Consider the following 16,081-nt stretch of genomic DNA (forward strand, 5'->3'; position numbering starts at 1 on the left):
AAATTTGCTCACCAAAACAGGTTTTGCAAATTTTTCTCCTGGATCCTGGCCTTCAGAGGGTTTCTTGACCTCTTTTTCTTCAGCACATAATACTCTAAACTGTGAAGTCTTTTCTACATTGATGAGCCAGACTTGCCTTTAAATATTGACCCCGCTAACAGGCAATGGTAATAAACTATATCTATTTTCACTCCTCTAACCTCATGCTGGAAGACAAGAACATTTTTAAAGCAGTAGTGGTTGGCAGTAAAATTTTTAGAACTTTTATTAAATGTGAATGAGACTGAGATTTCCCAAATATTTCTTTATTATACTTTTATCATATTTGTTTAAGTAGTTTGAGTTACAAACTTAATTGTCTTTTTATTTTAAAAGAGGCCAGTCTTAATGAACTTTAAAAAACTAACACATTGTGTGTTGATTTAGGAAACCAGTGGTTCTCCAAATGTGGTTTGTGGACCCCTGAGATTCCCTAGGAGGCCCATGATGTCAAAACTTTGTTTTTGTTTTTTTGAGACAGGGTTTTTTTCTTTCAGCCAGGATGGAGCACAGTGGTACAAACATGGCTTATTGCAGGCTTGACTCCCTGAGCTCAAGAGATCCTTCTGCCTCGGCCTCCCAAGTAGCTGGGATGAAATGTGCACACTACCATGCTCAGCTAATTTTTAATTCTTTTTTGGTATGGATGGGGTCTTGCCACATTACTCGGACTAGTCTCAAACTCCTGGTCGCATGTAATTCTCTCACCTTGGCCTCCCAAAGTGCTGTGGTTACAGGTGTCAACCACGACCTATGGCCCTAAATGTTCTTATAAGAATACAATTCAACCTGAGAAGTTGATTGAAAATAAAACATAAGAATAATTTATTACTTTCTAAAAGTATTAAGACATTGCTTGCTTTCTCACTGTTCAACACTTGTAATGATTGCATAAAAGCCAAAGTGGGTAAAACTGCTGGTTTCTCAGTATGAATAAAGGCTGTGGTACCAAATTATACTAGAATTCATTCCACTCTTCACTGCCCTTGGAGTTTTTCTTAAAGTAGCCTGCTTCACTTAAGAATGTCCTTGATGAAACAGTAAAAATTAATGGTGTTATTAAATCTTGACCTCTCTTTTTAGTATTCTAAGTAGAAAGTTCACATAAAGCACTTCTGCATACTGAAGTACGGTTATGTTAAGGAAAAGCACTTGTGATTTAACTGTGAGCTGAACAAGCCAATTTTTCACAGAGCACCATTTCTATCTGAAAGTATGACTGACTATCATTCTCAAAGAGAAGAGCAGTTTGTCATTTCAAGGAAAATAACAAGTATTTGTTGTGTATAATAAATCTAATGCTTTCAAGCTAAAAATCAGGACTTGGAAAACTCATACCTAATACTGTGAGCTTGACAGCATCTCAATGTTCGAAGACATTTTTATAATTGTGGGGATACTAATGAAAGTGAGTTTTCATACTATAAATAAACATGAATTAATATTTTCCAGATAGCCAATGCATAATATTATAAAAGCTGGTAAGGGGAAAGATCCATTCAGTGTACAAGAAAGATCAGTGAGTATTAGTGGAATGAATTCATTGATATGTACAATCCCACTATAACTATTTTAATAACTTAGCCCTTGTGGAGTTTTGGTGTGGTTAAAAATACCCACAATTACCTGAAAGCTTTAAAAATGCATGTTTTTTTGTACTATATATTTGCATGAGGCCAGGTCATCCTTTTATTGCTTCTTTACAATAAATTGCAAACAAGACATAAGCAAATACACTTTGGGACCCTCAATAATTTAAGAGGTAAAAGAGTCTTTAAAAACCCACAAATGATTCACTTTAATACTGTAAAATAAACACTTTACAGCTTATGTCTATAGTTACAACCTAACTGTGTGTCATATTATACAAAGCGATGAGCTGGAGTAACAAGGCAGGTTTTCAAAGAGCTCACCTGTGCTTTATGTTGTAATATATTGCCAAAGTCACACTGTGGAGGGAAAAAAATATTTGTAAGTACTGATTTTATCATTTGTTTTGGCCTGAAGATATGTTTTTAAAAGGGGGAGGAGGAAACCCTCTCAGTGGCCCTGAAATCTTCTTGTTTGAAAGAGTACTGTATGAGCACTTTTCTTTTGTTTTAGCTCTCTGGCTTTATAGCGAAAATGGGAGAACTAAAATGCTAGGCAATATGTTGTTAGAAGATGTTTCTGCTGATGGTTATTGCATATAAACAATTACATATTTTCCCTGTCATTTGCTCTTCTACCCATAGAACCTTTCATCCTGTGCAAGTCAGTTATATCTATGTGTACATATGCTTCTATTTAGGCCATACAGTAATGTTTTGCTTTTTAAGGGGCTAGGCCCTGCATTTCAGCTGATTTAGTTCACCATCACCTACTCACCCATTTGTCATTATTTCCCTAAAAGCACATCATCAATGTGCTTTATACCACATAAAGTAATATAAAATCACCTATGCATAATTATTAGCAGAAAATTTATTAGTAAACAAAATGCACACAAAAATCGATGACATTTGTAGCTATCCTGAAATAAACAGCACTAAACAGCGTAACACCGCATCATACAATATTCATGACAGGTATTTCCACATTTGTTTAAACAAAATATTAGTGAACAAATACAACTCTTCAGATGTATGTTACTCTGGTCCTAAGTCATCCTCAGATGTTGTGTGTCAGCAAACAGGTGCTTCTCTTGGATAAGTTCTGTGCTTCCATTTGCCCTCAGCATTTAAAATGAGGCTCAGAATAATTTGAGAAGGGAAATTTGAGTTGTAAAAAGTAGGCCTTAGAACATTATTAGCATTTAAGATGGATATTTCTATAGTGCCTCAAACAGTTTAATCTCCAAATTGATTTTAAAATCACAGAATTTGAAGTTACATGCTGAAAAGACCACTGAATCTTACATGACACTCCATGAACCACTCATTTTACAAACAAGAGAACCAAGGCTTCAAACTGACTTGCCCAAGGTCCCCACATAGTGCTTTTGTGAGCTGCAGGTGTTCATGAAACACTACGGCACAGTTTAAATTTAAGCATATGCACACATACATAGAAATGACTTGCACAGACGAAAGGCTCTATAGGTAGAAAGAAGAGCAAATGACTGGGAAAACGTGTAATTTATACATGAGAACCATCACTCCTCCATGCAAAGGAAGCAGTGTTCCCCATGTTTGCTGCACACTGGATCACCCGAGAAGCTTTAAAAATGGCCTCACTGCCAGCTGGAGACATTCTGATTTAACTTGCATTGGGTATGATTTGGACATCAGGGTTGTTGGCAAAGTTCCCCAGGTGATTCCAATGTGCAGCAAAGTTTGTGAATGACTGAGTTAGGGTTAAGGTCAGAATCATCTGGGATGCTTTTGTCCATATAATGATGCCTCACATACTTAAGCATTTTTCTAAAAGGCTTATGAGTGCCCAGAGATGGAGGGAATGTGGAGCTGGGAAGATGCATGTGTTTGCAGACATATATTTTGAAGAAACATGTATATGTGATTCTAATATGGCTCACTCATCCCTTTGAGAACAATGGACTACTAACTATGAAAAACATTTTTCAAAATCTTTCCAAAAAGCCAATTTGCTGTATTAATTTACTCAGTAAACCTTCATTTCACCAAAAGTAAATATACCAAATGATCCCTTCTAAAATTGGAGAGCAAATTAAAACTAACTGTACTTCAAAAATAGACTTCTAGGCCAGGTGTGGTAGCTGGTGCCTGTAATCATAGCACTTTGGGAGGCTGAGTTGGGTGGATTGCTTGAGCCCAGGAGTTTTGAAACCAGCCTGGCAAACAGAGCAAAACCCTGTCTCTAAAAACAACAAAAAAAGTCTATTTTAAAGAAACTTGTAAGAATTAGACTATGCTGGAAGAAAAAGTAGAATCTCTACTTGTTTGAGCAAGGTGAAGCTTAAAAATTACTTTTGAATTGCATACTGAAACATCAGAATCTTTTGAAATCAGAAGAAACCAGGGACTCTAGCTAAAACAGAGTGCCTTTTTACTTAGGGTTGAATACAAACATTAAGTGATGACTCCATAGAGGCCAAAGCTCAGGGCTTTAGACACAGGTGGATTCCAGTTACTGCTGAAACACAATTTGATCTCGATAATTATTATACATGAGAGAGGAAAGTGACATTATTATGAGCATAAATTTACCATTTTTAATTAAAGTAGAAGTTACTGACAAATTAGCTTAAAAAGCTAGTACATTAGAAACAAAATTAAGCTTGTAAGCTAGTCATATTTATAGACTGGAAGTTAGGGATAAGGACATTAATATTCTAAGGTAGTACTTCTCAAACTGTTTTCCCAAAAATCAACACTCATAATCTAAGGAGATGTTAATAATGTTCCCTGGAGATCTTCAGTGGAACTGGGCTTTGTTGTGACTTTTTAAATAAACTTGAACCCATCGTTCAAGGGTGTTTTGAAAAGGCATGTCTGATTGTAGCCTATGAAGTGCTCACGCATGATGGAAAATTTAAATGCAGATACACTATGGTACCCCTGGAGGACAAGCCATTCCTTCTTCCAAGAGTAGTTTCCAAAGTAGTACCCATCGTCTTAGGCCTGTAGCTCATAAAGAACTAATAATTTTTCCCAGAAACATCCAATAAAAAGCACCTCTCCTTCCAATTAGGTTCAACACTCTCATAACATGAATGCATCAAATAAATAGCTATGGCTTTTCTGGGATTGCTTATTTGCTAAGTAGCTTTCCCTTCTACCACACAGTGTCTAAAATTAAAAGAAAAACAGAAAATTCATATTTCGGTCCTGGAAATCCATATATCATTGACATCAATTTCTTAAACTGCTTGCTGAAAAGGGCAACCAAATGGCTGAAATGACAGAGGATGGCCAGGATGCTTTTAGCATATGGGGGTCTGTCACTCAGCCCTTGGCAGCCTCGTTGTATTCACCTTTCTAGTGTGTGTCTAAGATCAGGCTGGCTGACTGTGCTGTTACCTAGCAATATGGTGGAACATGAGGAGTATTTTCTGTCAAGATGCCATGGAGGTATCTGAAGGAGAAGGAAGATAGAGAAAAATGTTTACAGCAGGCTGAACCTACAAAAGTGTGGGCTTTTTTCCTTAGTCAAAATGTCAAACAATAAAGCATTAAGGTATTTCTTACGCCCCATGACCTGCCTGAGTGTGGTACCGTGAGCAGCTCTATGGGAAACTCATTGGAGGTGCTTAACTTCCGCAGATGATGTTTGAGGAATGGGTTATAAAATGCCGCCCTTGCTATGATACCAATCATCAAACCTGGCAAGCCTCTATTATGAACTCCCTTTATAAATAATGGGAAAAGTTTAAAATAACATTTCGTGTTTTTTTATTATGCAGTAAAAGGCAGCTGAGATTTTCTATTTCTGTTATTCATTAACCACAACAAAATGTCATACATTAAATAATATTGGCACAAGACCATTTTTATTGCAGTAAATAAAGACCTCATACTACATTCACTAAGTTACTAATCCTAAGTGTACTCATTCAAGAGACAGTGTGATGGAACCAGCGTTTTAGAGTCAGAGACCCTGTGTGCCAGCGCTGCTCAGTGACCAAACAAGTGAGGGGCTATAGGTCTCTCTGGGCCTATTTCCTTGGGGGAAGATAGAAAAAGTACTGCTTTAAGACTCTCTCACATCTAGAAATCAGATGATGAAAACAACTACGGGAATTTAACTTTCACTTCATGTTTATGTAAGACTGCTATTACATGACTCAAATGAGAACTTCCGAGAATACTTTACATTCATTTCAAAAGTTGATTGATTTTATTCTGTAAGTTATTTGACACACATCATGGCACTGTCCTGCCTCATTCATGCTGCTCTCTGCCCGGAATACCTATTTCTTTCCCCCTTGTCCCAGCAAGCTTCACCTCCTCTGCCTTCTGGGATCCCTCTGCCAGCAGCCACACCACAAAACACTTCCGGTTTTGTGTACTCGTCAGTCTAATTCACTGCGTGTTACATGATAGCAATTGCCTGCAGAGGATCCCCCTGGTGAGAAAGTAAGCCTCTCCAGGAGAGGGAGGGCCCTTCCTCTCCTAACCGCAGCTGCTGAGCACAGAATGTGGGAGAAATTCAGGAGGTCAATAAATGCTTGACAAGTTATTTAAATCAGTTACAATTTGGAAGGTAAATCTTCCTACAGTTACAAATCAATGAAAATTTACCTGCAGTGCTATCAGAGAGATGACAGTGAATCTTTTGAACCCTCTAGAAAATAAACTATCTCTAAAACACTTTAAATGTATCTGTTCACTCGTCAAGAGTGCAATAGCCAATATGGAAACTGCCTCATCTATGTTAAGAAAATGCACTTCCCGGCCGGGCGCGGTGGCTCACTCCTGTAATCCCAGCACTTTGGGAGGCTGAGGCGGGTGGATCACGAGGTCAGTACTTTAAGACCAGCCTGGCCAAGATGGTGAAACCCCATCTCTACTAAAAATACAAAAATTAGCCAGGTGTGGTGGCGGGTGTGCCTGTAATCCCAGCCACTGCACTCCAGCCTGGGCGACAGAGCAAGACTCTGTCAAAAAAAAAAAAAAAGAAAAGAAAAAAGAAAAAAAGAAAAAAAAAATGCTCTTTCTTAAAAATAATGGCAGTAACCAAATCCCAGTCACCAAATAGTTGAAAAGATCAACAGCATTATTTAAAACCACAAAATACCTATTATTTTAACTTAAAAAATAACTCAGATGAGCCTTCTTTCCTCCTATTAATATGCTTGTTTGCATCATGTTATCACACTCTTCCATCAAGGCCTCCCACAAATACATGAAAGACAGGGAAGGGGGAAGATCTAGTGGTTGTTTATAAAAGTACACAGCTTTTAAAAATTGCCTGTAGCCAGTAATCAGAAATATCCATACAGTCTAACACCATTTTGCTCGTTTCAGATGCTTTTTACTGTAAATTCACTTATTTCTTAACAAATATTCCAGATGGTTTTGAACAATATTACTATTTGAAGGACCAAATTCTCCTTCAAGGTAGAAATGTTTTACCTCTAGCTAAACTCTTAAATCTCTTAAGCTATTCTATTAATGTATATACTTTACATTAAGCATGTATGCGTGTCAATGTACATACTATTATTGCCTCAAAACACAAATATAGCATGAAAAATGAAAATGGACTCATTCGGATACTTTTATTCAAAGTGAAAGAAGGTATCCCTTAAGGTCGGTACTATTAGGGGTAATACAGCATAATACTACACCATCACAAAACTCAATTCTGAGAAAAAATCCATATATGAGAATAAAAAGAACACGAAAATAATGCACCAAAACCCAAACTAGTTGGTACAGCTTTAGGTGATATCTGTCCCCATTTTCTTCTATTTAACATTTCTTATAATGAATGTATATTGGATTGTGGGGTTTTTTTAGAGTAATTCTTGCTCTGTTTCCCTGGCTGGAGTGCAGTGGCTTGATCTCAGCTCACAGCAACCTCTGCCTCCCATGTTCAAGCAATTCTCCTGCCTCAGCCTCCTGTGTAGCTGGAACTAAAGGCGTGTGCCACCATGCCAGGCTAATTTTTGTATTTTTACTAGAGACAAGGTTTCACCATATTGACCAGGATGCTCTCAAACTCCCGGCCTCAAGTGATCCACTTGCCTCAGTCCCCCAAAGTGCTGGGATTACAGGCATGACCACCATGTCCGGATCTCAAGAGCCCTACTTTTCCCCCCACGTTTTTTTACAAGACATGTTTCAGATATTTTTTAAATGATTAATGACTTTTAGCTAACTTAAAAATTTCTAACACTTTGTGCACTAACAAAAACAGCTCCATCTGTGTTGCACAGCAATGGGACCACATGGCATGTATGGAGTTTGAATAGAATTCTTACACAAGGCCTGAGTGGAAAAGTGTAATATGCTTATTGGAGGTATAAATAGAAATTGCCTGAATTAATGTCATAATTATGTCAAATTTAAACTTAGATTTACACTTATATATAGGTTCTAAATTTGGATTAAATATGATGGATTGACCAGAAATTTATTTTCTCTTCCTTCTGAAATCTCATTAGCATTAGTCATAAAATAAACATTATACACAGGACCAGGAGACAGGATTGACGGCACATGATTCTGAGTCAATGCTACAAGGTGAAAAGCAGATAGAGGAGTGGCAACTGACATGGAAGCGCAGCTTTGGAGCTGACAGGGAGTGACTTGAACAGAAACAAGCAATCTTGTTTGTTTTGAAGAACCCAACCCAGGCTCCAAAATCAGAAGCACATGGTACCTGGGAAGGTAGGGTGAAACATACAACAGAAGCCAGCAAGGTCAACTGTAAAGCTGTGCTTAGAGCTCCAAGTCCACCTCCCCTCCCATCTGATAAGGAATTTGGATGTGTATTATCCGGATATATTATACCTGAGGGTATCTGGGCTCACAGCTACCATGGCTGAAACCTGGGAAATGGGAATAAATTGCACACACAAAGTGAAACTGCACCTTCCTTCCCAAACCTACTTCTGGAAAACCAGCAGCCAAGCTTGCACTGCCAAGGCAGAAAATTGGGAGACCTTCTTGGAAGAAAACTGAACCATCATACCCTCACACAATACACTAATGTCCCCCAAATGAAAAGCTGCTCGACTTCCAAATTCCCACAGTGAGACCCCTCAGTGAACAAGGGTCCTGCTTCCAATCAGAGAAAGCCAAAGATCACCACACATTTGAGGGAAGCCTCCAATAAGAGATCAAAACAACAGGAGAAAGGAATTCCTGGGACCAGTAAAAAGTCAGGAGCAAAACTTTAAAAAATTATCTTAAAATATCATTAAGGAGTTAAAAAATCAATAGAACAGTTAGCACAGAAAGTCAAAGAATCTCTAAGAAGCAGAATGACAGACAAACTGGAAAATAGGAGGGGAAGAAATTAAAGATCAATGCAGAAATACTGGTCTATGAGGCCCAACATCTGAATCATAAGAATACTAAAATAATAATAATGAAACAGAGAAAATAGGAAAATTCTCTAGAAGAGATAGTCTGCAGACTTAATGGCCCCAACAAAATAAAAGGTCCCCAGCAATCTTTATTATACAATTTCAGAATCCCAGGGATAGAGAAGGTCCTAAAAATCTTGAGAAATGTAAAAATTGGTTACATATGATGTGTCACACAATGGTAATAGTTTCAAGAACAGTATAATGAAAACACAATAGAAAATTGTCTTCAGAGCCATGAAATTTAGTTTTCACTCTAGAATTTTATACTCTACAACAAAGGAGGGGTTTTGAGAGAGGCTAGATCTCTATACATGTGTGTCCACGAGCCTTTCCTCAGAAACTGTGCTCTAGCACCACTGGGGAGTAACACAAGGCAGAGGGCAATGCACAATCTAGGACTCACTGATCCAACATGAGTGGTCCCAGAAGAGTTCAGAGAGGGCTCCCAGGCAAACAGGCCAAGGACAGCCTAGGAAAACATAGTCTATCCTGGAGGAGGATAACCAAAGGCCAAGGAAAGTTGCTTCAAGAAAAAACATGGAACATATGTTTTAGTAGGTAAAACACTATTTTTGATAGGCATGTAACAAATGTTACAACACTTCAGGAAGAATACCTGTTAAAAAAGAGGTGAAGGAACATAGTCAGAAAATTAATTCCACACACAAAATAATGCAGGATGTGAAAACAAGGAGGCCAGCTGGGGTCTAATGGTTGCATTTGGCTTTATGAGCTATCATGCGCTAGGAAAAGGGGGGTTATCTGGGAGAAGTGCAGAAGTGTTTAAATTTAAGATAAAGAATGAAGGATGTACAAGGAGAAGGCACAGTCAGAATACTCTATGACTCAGCAGTGAATAATATGTGCTTAGTCATAATCATGTAAATACCAATTAGTTATTTAATACAAAATGTGTTAGAGGTGGAGGAAAGAAACAGAGAGGTAAATAAGGTTACAGTGGAGTGAGGAAGCTACACTTTCACCTGCTATGAAAAGAAGTCAGCAGAATGTGTTAAAGAAAATGGACTTAGCTATTTTTCATTTGATTTGATTAAAAAAGATTAATTTTTTTTGAGATGGAGCTTCACTCTGTCACGCAGGCTGGAGTGCAGTGGCATGATCTCGGCTCACTGAAACCTCTCTGCATCCTGGGTTCAAGAAATCCTTTTGCCTCAGCCTCCCAAGTAGCTGGGATTACAGGCATGCACCACCACACCTGGCTAATTTTTGTATTTTTAGTAGAGGTGGGGTTTCACCCTCTTGGTCAGGCTGGTTTTGAACTCCTGACCTCATGATGCACCAGCCTCGGCCTCCCGAAGTGCTGGGATTACAGGCGTGAGCCACCGTGCCCAGCCAAAAGATTAAATATTTAAGGCAGATATTTATATCACAACCAAATTATGTAACTTAAATGTCAGACACCCTTAAAATGGGCACAGTAAACTAAAGACTTTCCTGCATAAATCTGATACTTAGGAAAATAGAAGAGATTTAGAAAATCCACCAAAAAAGGATCATGCTAACAGCACTGGCTCCCTGTTAAATTTTTAAGGAATCTTGACAGACTTTTAATTCAAACAATTGATTTCTTAACTTTTCGAAAGCTTACTTACATAATATAGGTGAGAGCTCTTCCTCTTTTCTTGCACTAAGAATGAAAAAATAACTAATGAGTTCTGGTATAAATACCATAGAATAAAAGTAGTTGCTAATCATCTGATTATCACTATAGAAAATGTGACAAAATTCCATTTTTAAAAATTCTTACCAACAAAATTTATAATTTAAATAATCTGGCATGATGAATCTCATAAAGTAAAAGCTAAAAACATAGTTTTAGTTTTGACCTAACAGATATTCCATTACGTAAAACTGAAAGAATCGCCATGTACACAAGGAAAGGCAAAACAAATTAGGGAACATGTGTGCCCTCCAAATCTCATGTTGAAATGTAGTGCCCAGTGTTGGAGGTGGGGAAGTGTTTGCATCACAGGGGCAGATCCCTCATGAATGGATTAGCGCCATCCCCTTGGGGATGAGTGAGTTCCTGCTCTGAGTTCATGCATAATCTTCTTGGCTTTTTGTTGTTGTTGTTGTTCTGAGACAGGGTCTCACTCTGACGCCCAGGCTGGAGTACAGTGGCGTGATTATGGTTCACTGCAACCTTCAGCCTTGACCTCCTGGGCTCAAGTGATCCTCCCACCTTAGCCTCAAGAATAGCAGGGGCTGCAGGCATGCACCACCACACCTGGCTAATTTTTAAATTTTCTGTAGAGACAGGGTCTCACTATGTTGGCCAAGGCTGGTCTCATACTCTGGCCTCAAGTGATCTGCCTGCCTCAGCCTCCCAAGTACTGGGGTTACAGGAGTGAGCCACTCCACCTGGCCTGATCTGCTTGTTTAAAAGCACACAGAACCTCTCACTCTCTCTTTCTCCTTCTGTCACCATGTGAAAAATGACTTCTTCACCTTTCACCATGATTATTAGCTTCTTGAGGCCCTTGCCAGAAGCAGATGCTAGCACCATACTTCCTGTACAGCCTGTAGAACTGTGAGCCAATAAAGCCTCTTTTCTTTATAAATTATCCAGTCTCAGGTATTCCTTCATAGAAATGCCAAAATACAGGACAGATGAAAAATTTAGCTAATAAAAAATTTACCTACTGTATATCTGAACCCCTAGGCAGTAGTGTTTTCTGATTCTACATTTACACATAACTTTCATTACAAGATCTCATAGCTGACAGTTCTAAGAACCAGTTTCTGGCCAGGAGCCAATCTCTAGATGCACTAGAATCCCTGCAAGCATCCCAAAGGACTTATCGGTCATCTACTGATATGTTACTGAAAAAATAAATGGGTCTTTACACAACTGAAAAGTAGCCTATCTTAAACTCAAATGTTAAAATGAGTGTCCAACCTAATTGAGCATGGTATCCTCAGCACACACAATCATTTTGTTCTAACACAGGTCCCAAGAATAAAAGCTACAAGGGGGACTTGGGCCACACTTTGTTCCCTACAATGCCTCCTCCTTTGAAGTTGAACTGGTCTCACTGACACACATTTCTCACTGCTGAAGAGACAGGGGCATGGGGTAGGTTTTCTTCTACTTCCATGTACTCTGTGTGTGAGAAGCCCATGGCTCTGGAAGAAACTGAGAAATACAACAATCCTAACCAGAAGTTACCAGCTCAAGACAGGCAAAGTCCACACAAACTATGAAAATGCAGGGGAGAAACCCATTTTTTACTGTGCTGCATTACTTCAGATGTTATTATAGAACCCCCACTTCTTGTATTCTTGCTGGTGAAATTAACTGAAAAACATGGTGTATGGCTTTTTTGAAAATAAAGTAAGATTTAGCAGAATGTTACAAAAAACAAGCAGGAGTACAGAAAACTCCTACAGTTCTAATTCTCATCCTAAAACAAGCAGGATGTGGAAACTTTACACTAGTTTCACACACTAAGGCTAACCTGGAAAACAGCACAGGCCATGTTTACATTTCCATTACATTCGAATGAATAAGTTCTGAGTAGCATGAACACGGATGTGATAGGCTCATGTGGTTAGAGCACTGTGTAAAAAGGAGGACAAAATCACAGACCCAATCTAGAACAATGGATTCTTTTGATTTGTTCAAGTGAAATCCAAGCTGTAGCCTAAATCCTATCACGCATCATCAAAATGTACTCTTTGGAGCAAGCGAAAAATGGCAAAGACGTATGAAGAAAAAGGCATAAATCCATGACTACTACATTAAATCATGTGGCCAATTAATTGCATTGATAAAAATGTCGCCAAAGGTGTAAACACAAAGTCTGCATGTTTCCATGAACAATGACAACTAAAGGAAATTATGTCACATATTAAAATAAGACAAGTAAATATATTAAACATGAAAAACTTTTAACTAATATCTGAGTTCCTCTAAATACTTTCTGTAATACACAAAACAGAAAGTTTGTAGTTTTTTGCTTGGAGGAAGAAACAATATTGTCTTACCACTCATTTGATATTTTCTCAGGAAGAGTGTGCTTTCCTTTGGATGGTCAGAAGCAAAATCTGTAGAGGAAGAAGAAGGAAAAATGTAATAATTTAGATGAGTAGAAAAGATTCTTTTTAAAGCTACACATCCATTTTAATCACTTTTAACAGTCTTGAGAAAAGTTTTTAGTAATAAATGTAAAGAAAATAAAAGCCACAATGTCCCAATTCTACTGGAGAATGAAAAAATCACAGAAGCTCTCCACGTATGTGGAATGAAACCAGGCTGTGTCTGGGACTTCTTTTTAAAACTTACACCTAAACTGATGCAACTTGTAGATGAATCATATACATGCCCTCCTCCTTCTTCGTATCAAATATACCCACCCTCCTGTATGTTGCTATTACCAGCACATTTCAGGGAAAGTCTCAAGCAGCAAGTGATGTTGTGGTCAATTACTGTCAGACACCGGCTCAGTATGTCAAATATGTTAAAACAAAGAGCTGTTTTGGGAAAAAAACGATTTTTTAAAGAGACAGGGTTTCATTGTGTTGCCCGGGCTGGAGTGGTGCAATGGTGCAATGGAGCCAGCATAGCTCACTGAAGCCTCAAACTGCTGGGCTCAAGCGATCCCCTTGCAGCTGAGACTATTGGTGCAAGCCACCACACCTGGCTAATTTTTAACCATTTTTTTGTAGAGGCAGGGTGATACATGAGACATACATAGAAATGTGTTGTAAATCCTAAAGAATGATACAAGGAGTCTATTTTGGACTCTCATCCAGCACTACCCATCTACTACCTAGTGTGTAAAACCACTCAGAGGCTTAACTTACACCACCAAACAAGGAAAAACTTTCACAAGTACTTGCATGCTTTGTGTATAAAGGTACAATTCATTCACATACTATCTTTGTTCATTCTTTCACGATTTTTCAATATTCCGAGAGTACACTACTTTCCAGTTACAAAGGCACATTCATCATGAAGCTTAATTATTCTAACGTTTAAATAAATTCAGAGGCCAACCAAAGTATAAACAGAAGAGCTGTAAGACACTTCCTCTATAGCAATGAAATCTATAGCATACATTTTCTATTTTGGAAACTTACTTTTCGGCCAGCCTGGGGGGATGAGAAAGGGGCCAGAACTGGGCACTGGGGTCGGGAGCAGGAGAGAAACCACCAGATGCTGCAGGGAAAAAGAATTGGGGGTCGGGGGGAGGGTAGGCAGGCACGAAGCAAGGCCAGTCCTCCTGCCTGGTCCCTGGGTCTAGGAAAGCTGGCTAGGGGCAGAAGGCAGGAGCCCGAGGCTGTGGATACCTCTAGTGGGGACCTTGGGTCAGCGGTGGCCACAGGCGCACCTGAGGGCAAACAGTATCAGTAGCCTCCTTACCTTTGGGCATCTCCTGGTCGCTGATGTGCTGCAGGTCATGGCCCTCTTGGGCTCTGAAATCCGACTGGGCAGGCTCCACAGCAGTGGGATGTGGTGCTACTGCCAACTCCGCCTCCGTGATGTTACAGCTGCGTGGCGGTTCCGTCCACCTCACCCTGGGCTGGCTTTGCTTGGGGCTGGCATTGGGGAGCAGCATGTTCCATCTGTGGCGCCTCCGTTCCTCTCTGCCTTGGCCTGCACCTTTGCTTGACGCTGCCTCATAGATGTCAGCGCTGCAGGACAACTCCCCAGACCCCCTGCCTCTGACCCTTCACATCGCTTGCCTCTCTCTGAAATTACTTGCTTATTTATGTGTGTGTTTATCACCCATCTTTCCACTGGAATCTAAGCCTTGTGTTGTCAGGCTGTTAAGATTTCAGGCCCTGGTGAAAACATGTTCAGGATACCCTTTCTCCCCTTTGCCCAGCAAGAGTGGACTGATTAAAGTTGGACCTGAGATTTCTATGAATATGAAACCCAGTTGTTCTGACTAGATTGAGCCGTGGCTTCCCAGTGCTGCCTGTTACAGGAAGTGACTTGCCTTCTCCCATCAGCCCAAACCGGGAGCCTTTATCACAGAACCCAAGAGTGAGGGGAGGGTCAGGCCGGTTGGACAGTGGCTGTATCATGGGATGCATCAGGAGCCTTTTACGGTCCTCTCCTTTCCCTTATATTGCATTGTCTTAGATTACGTGGACTTGCCTTTTCCCCTAATGCCGCCCCCTCACCGCTCTTCATAATTGAGGAAATTGTGTCAGTAAATCGACCAAAGAGATGCAGGTTGTGCTCCATGATAATTAATAAATGCTAGTGATTCAGACCAACTTGAATTTACACGGATCAACTTCTATTCTATTGTGTTTTGTAACCTCAAACGCGTGAAATTGATTATCCCCCCTAAAATAATATATACAGATAAGTGTGTATATACATATTTGTTTATTTCTATTTTGTTATTGGTGAAATTTAAAAAAGTTTAAATGAATCACAGTTTAAAAAAAATGTTCTAGAGATGGAGCTTGGAGTGGGTGGTGCCCCACATGCTTTACACACATTGATATTCCAAATAGACCTGATAATTAAAGGCCTTTTTAATTGTTTTATTTTTGGCCATTTTGGACTTTTGACTGAAAAATGGAAAGACATTTTAAACCTAAACTCTGAAACTAGCTACTTTATCTTTCCTTTAAAATGCTTTCCAAAAGTGAAGCTGATAACAAGCACAATCAAGGCAGGAGTGGTTAGAAACCAGAAACCAGCTGTCTAGACTTCCATTTGTGCGTGTCCTCTAACACAGTGCCAAAACATTCGAAACATGGAGTGAAAATCAATTTTACAAGGGAAATTAAGTGTACTGAGTTGTTTCAATGAAGTGGTGGCCCAGTTGCATATTCAGTTAGAAAAACTATTTTCTGCTATACTCTAGCAATGGAGGGAGAAAGAGAATACATTAAAATAGAGGATACTTACTCTGTATATTATTAAATTAAGTACCCTCCAAAAATGATGTATTTGTAACTATCAGACAGAAAACATCAGAAGTGACTCAATTAACAACACCCAGGCTAACCCCATCCCCCTCTGGTGATGCACACAGTAATGGTGCTCTGTCCTTCTGG

The 16,081-nt window shown here is 39.2% G+C and overlaps 1 protein-coding gene across 1 annotated transcript in view; it reads right to left on the reverse strand.

Annotated features, from left to right (window-relative positions):
- Window positions 1-14,619, reverse strand: part of LOC129015117 (cyclin-Y-like protein 1B) — a 32,430-nt gene extending 17,811 nt beyond the window's left edge. The window contains exons 1-6 of the mRNA XM_054452744.1: window positions 14,424-14,619; window positions 14,141-14,219; window positions 8,134-8,179; window positions 5,214-5,345; window positions 4,973-5,073; window positions 1,953-1,988 (exon numbers count right to left, since the gene is read on the reverse strand). Coding sequence (XP_054308719.1) covers window positions 1,953-1,988; window positions 4,973-5,073; window positions 5,214-5,345; window positions 8,134-8,179; window positions 14,141-14,219; window positions 14,424-14,619 — 590 coding nt within the window. The remainder of the gene's footprint in view (window positions 1-1,952; window positions 1,989-4,972; window positions 5,074-5,213; window positions 5,346-8,133; window positions 8,180-14,140; window positions 14,220-14,423) is intronic.
- Window positions 14,620-16,081: the final 1,462 nt, after the last annotated feature.

The sequence above is a fragment of the Pongo pygmaeus genome, chromosome 18 (genome assembly GCF_028885625.2).
Source record: "Pongo pygmaeus isolate AG05252 chromosome 18, NHGRI_mPonPyg2-v2.0_pri, whole genome shotgun sequence".
Taxonomy (NCBI): Eukaryota; Metazoa; Chordata; class Mammalia; order Primates; family Hominidae; genus Pongo; species Pongo pygmaeus.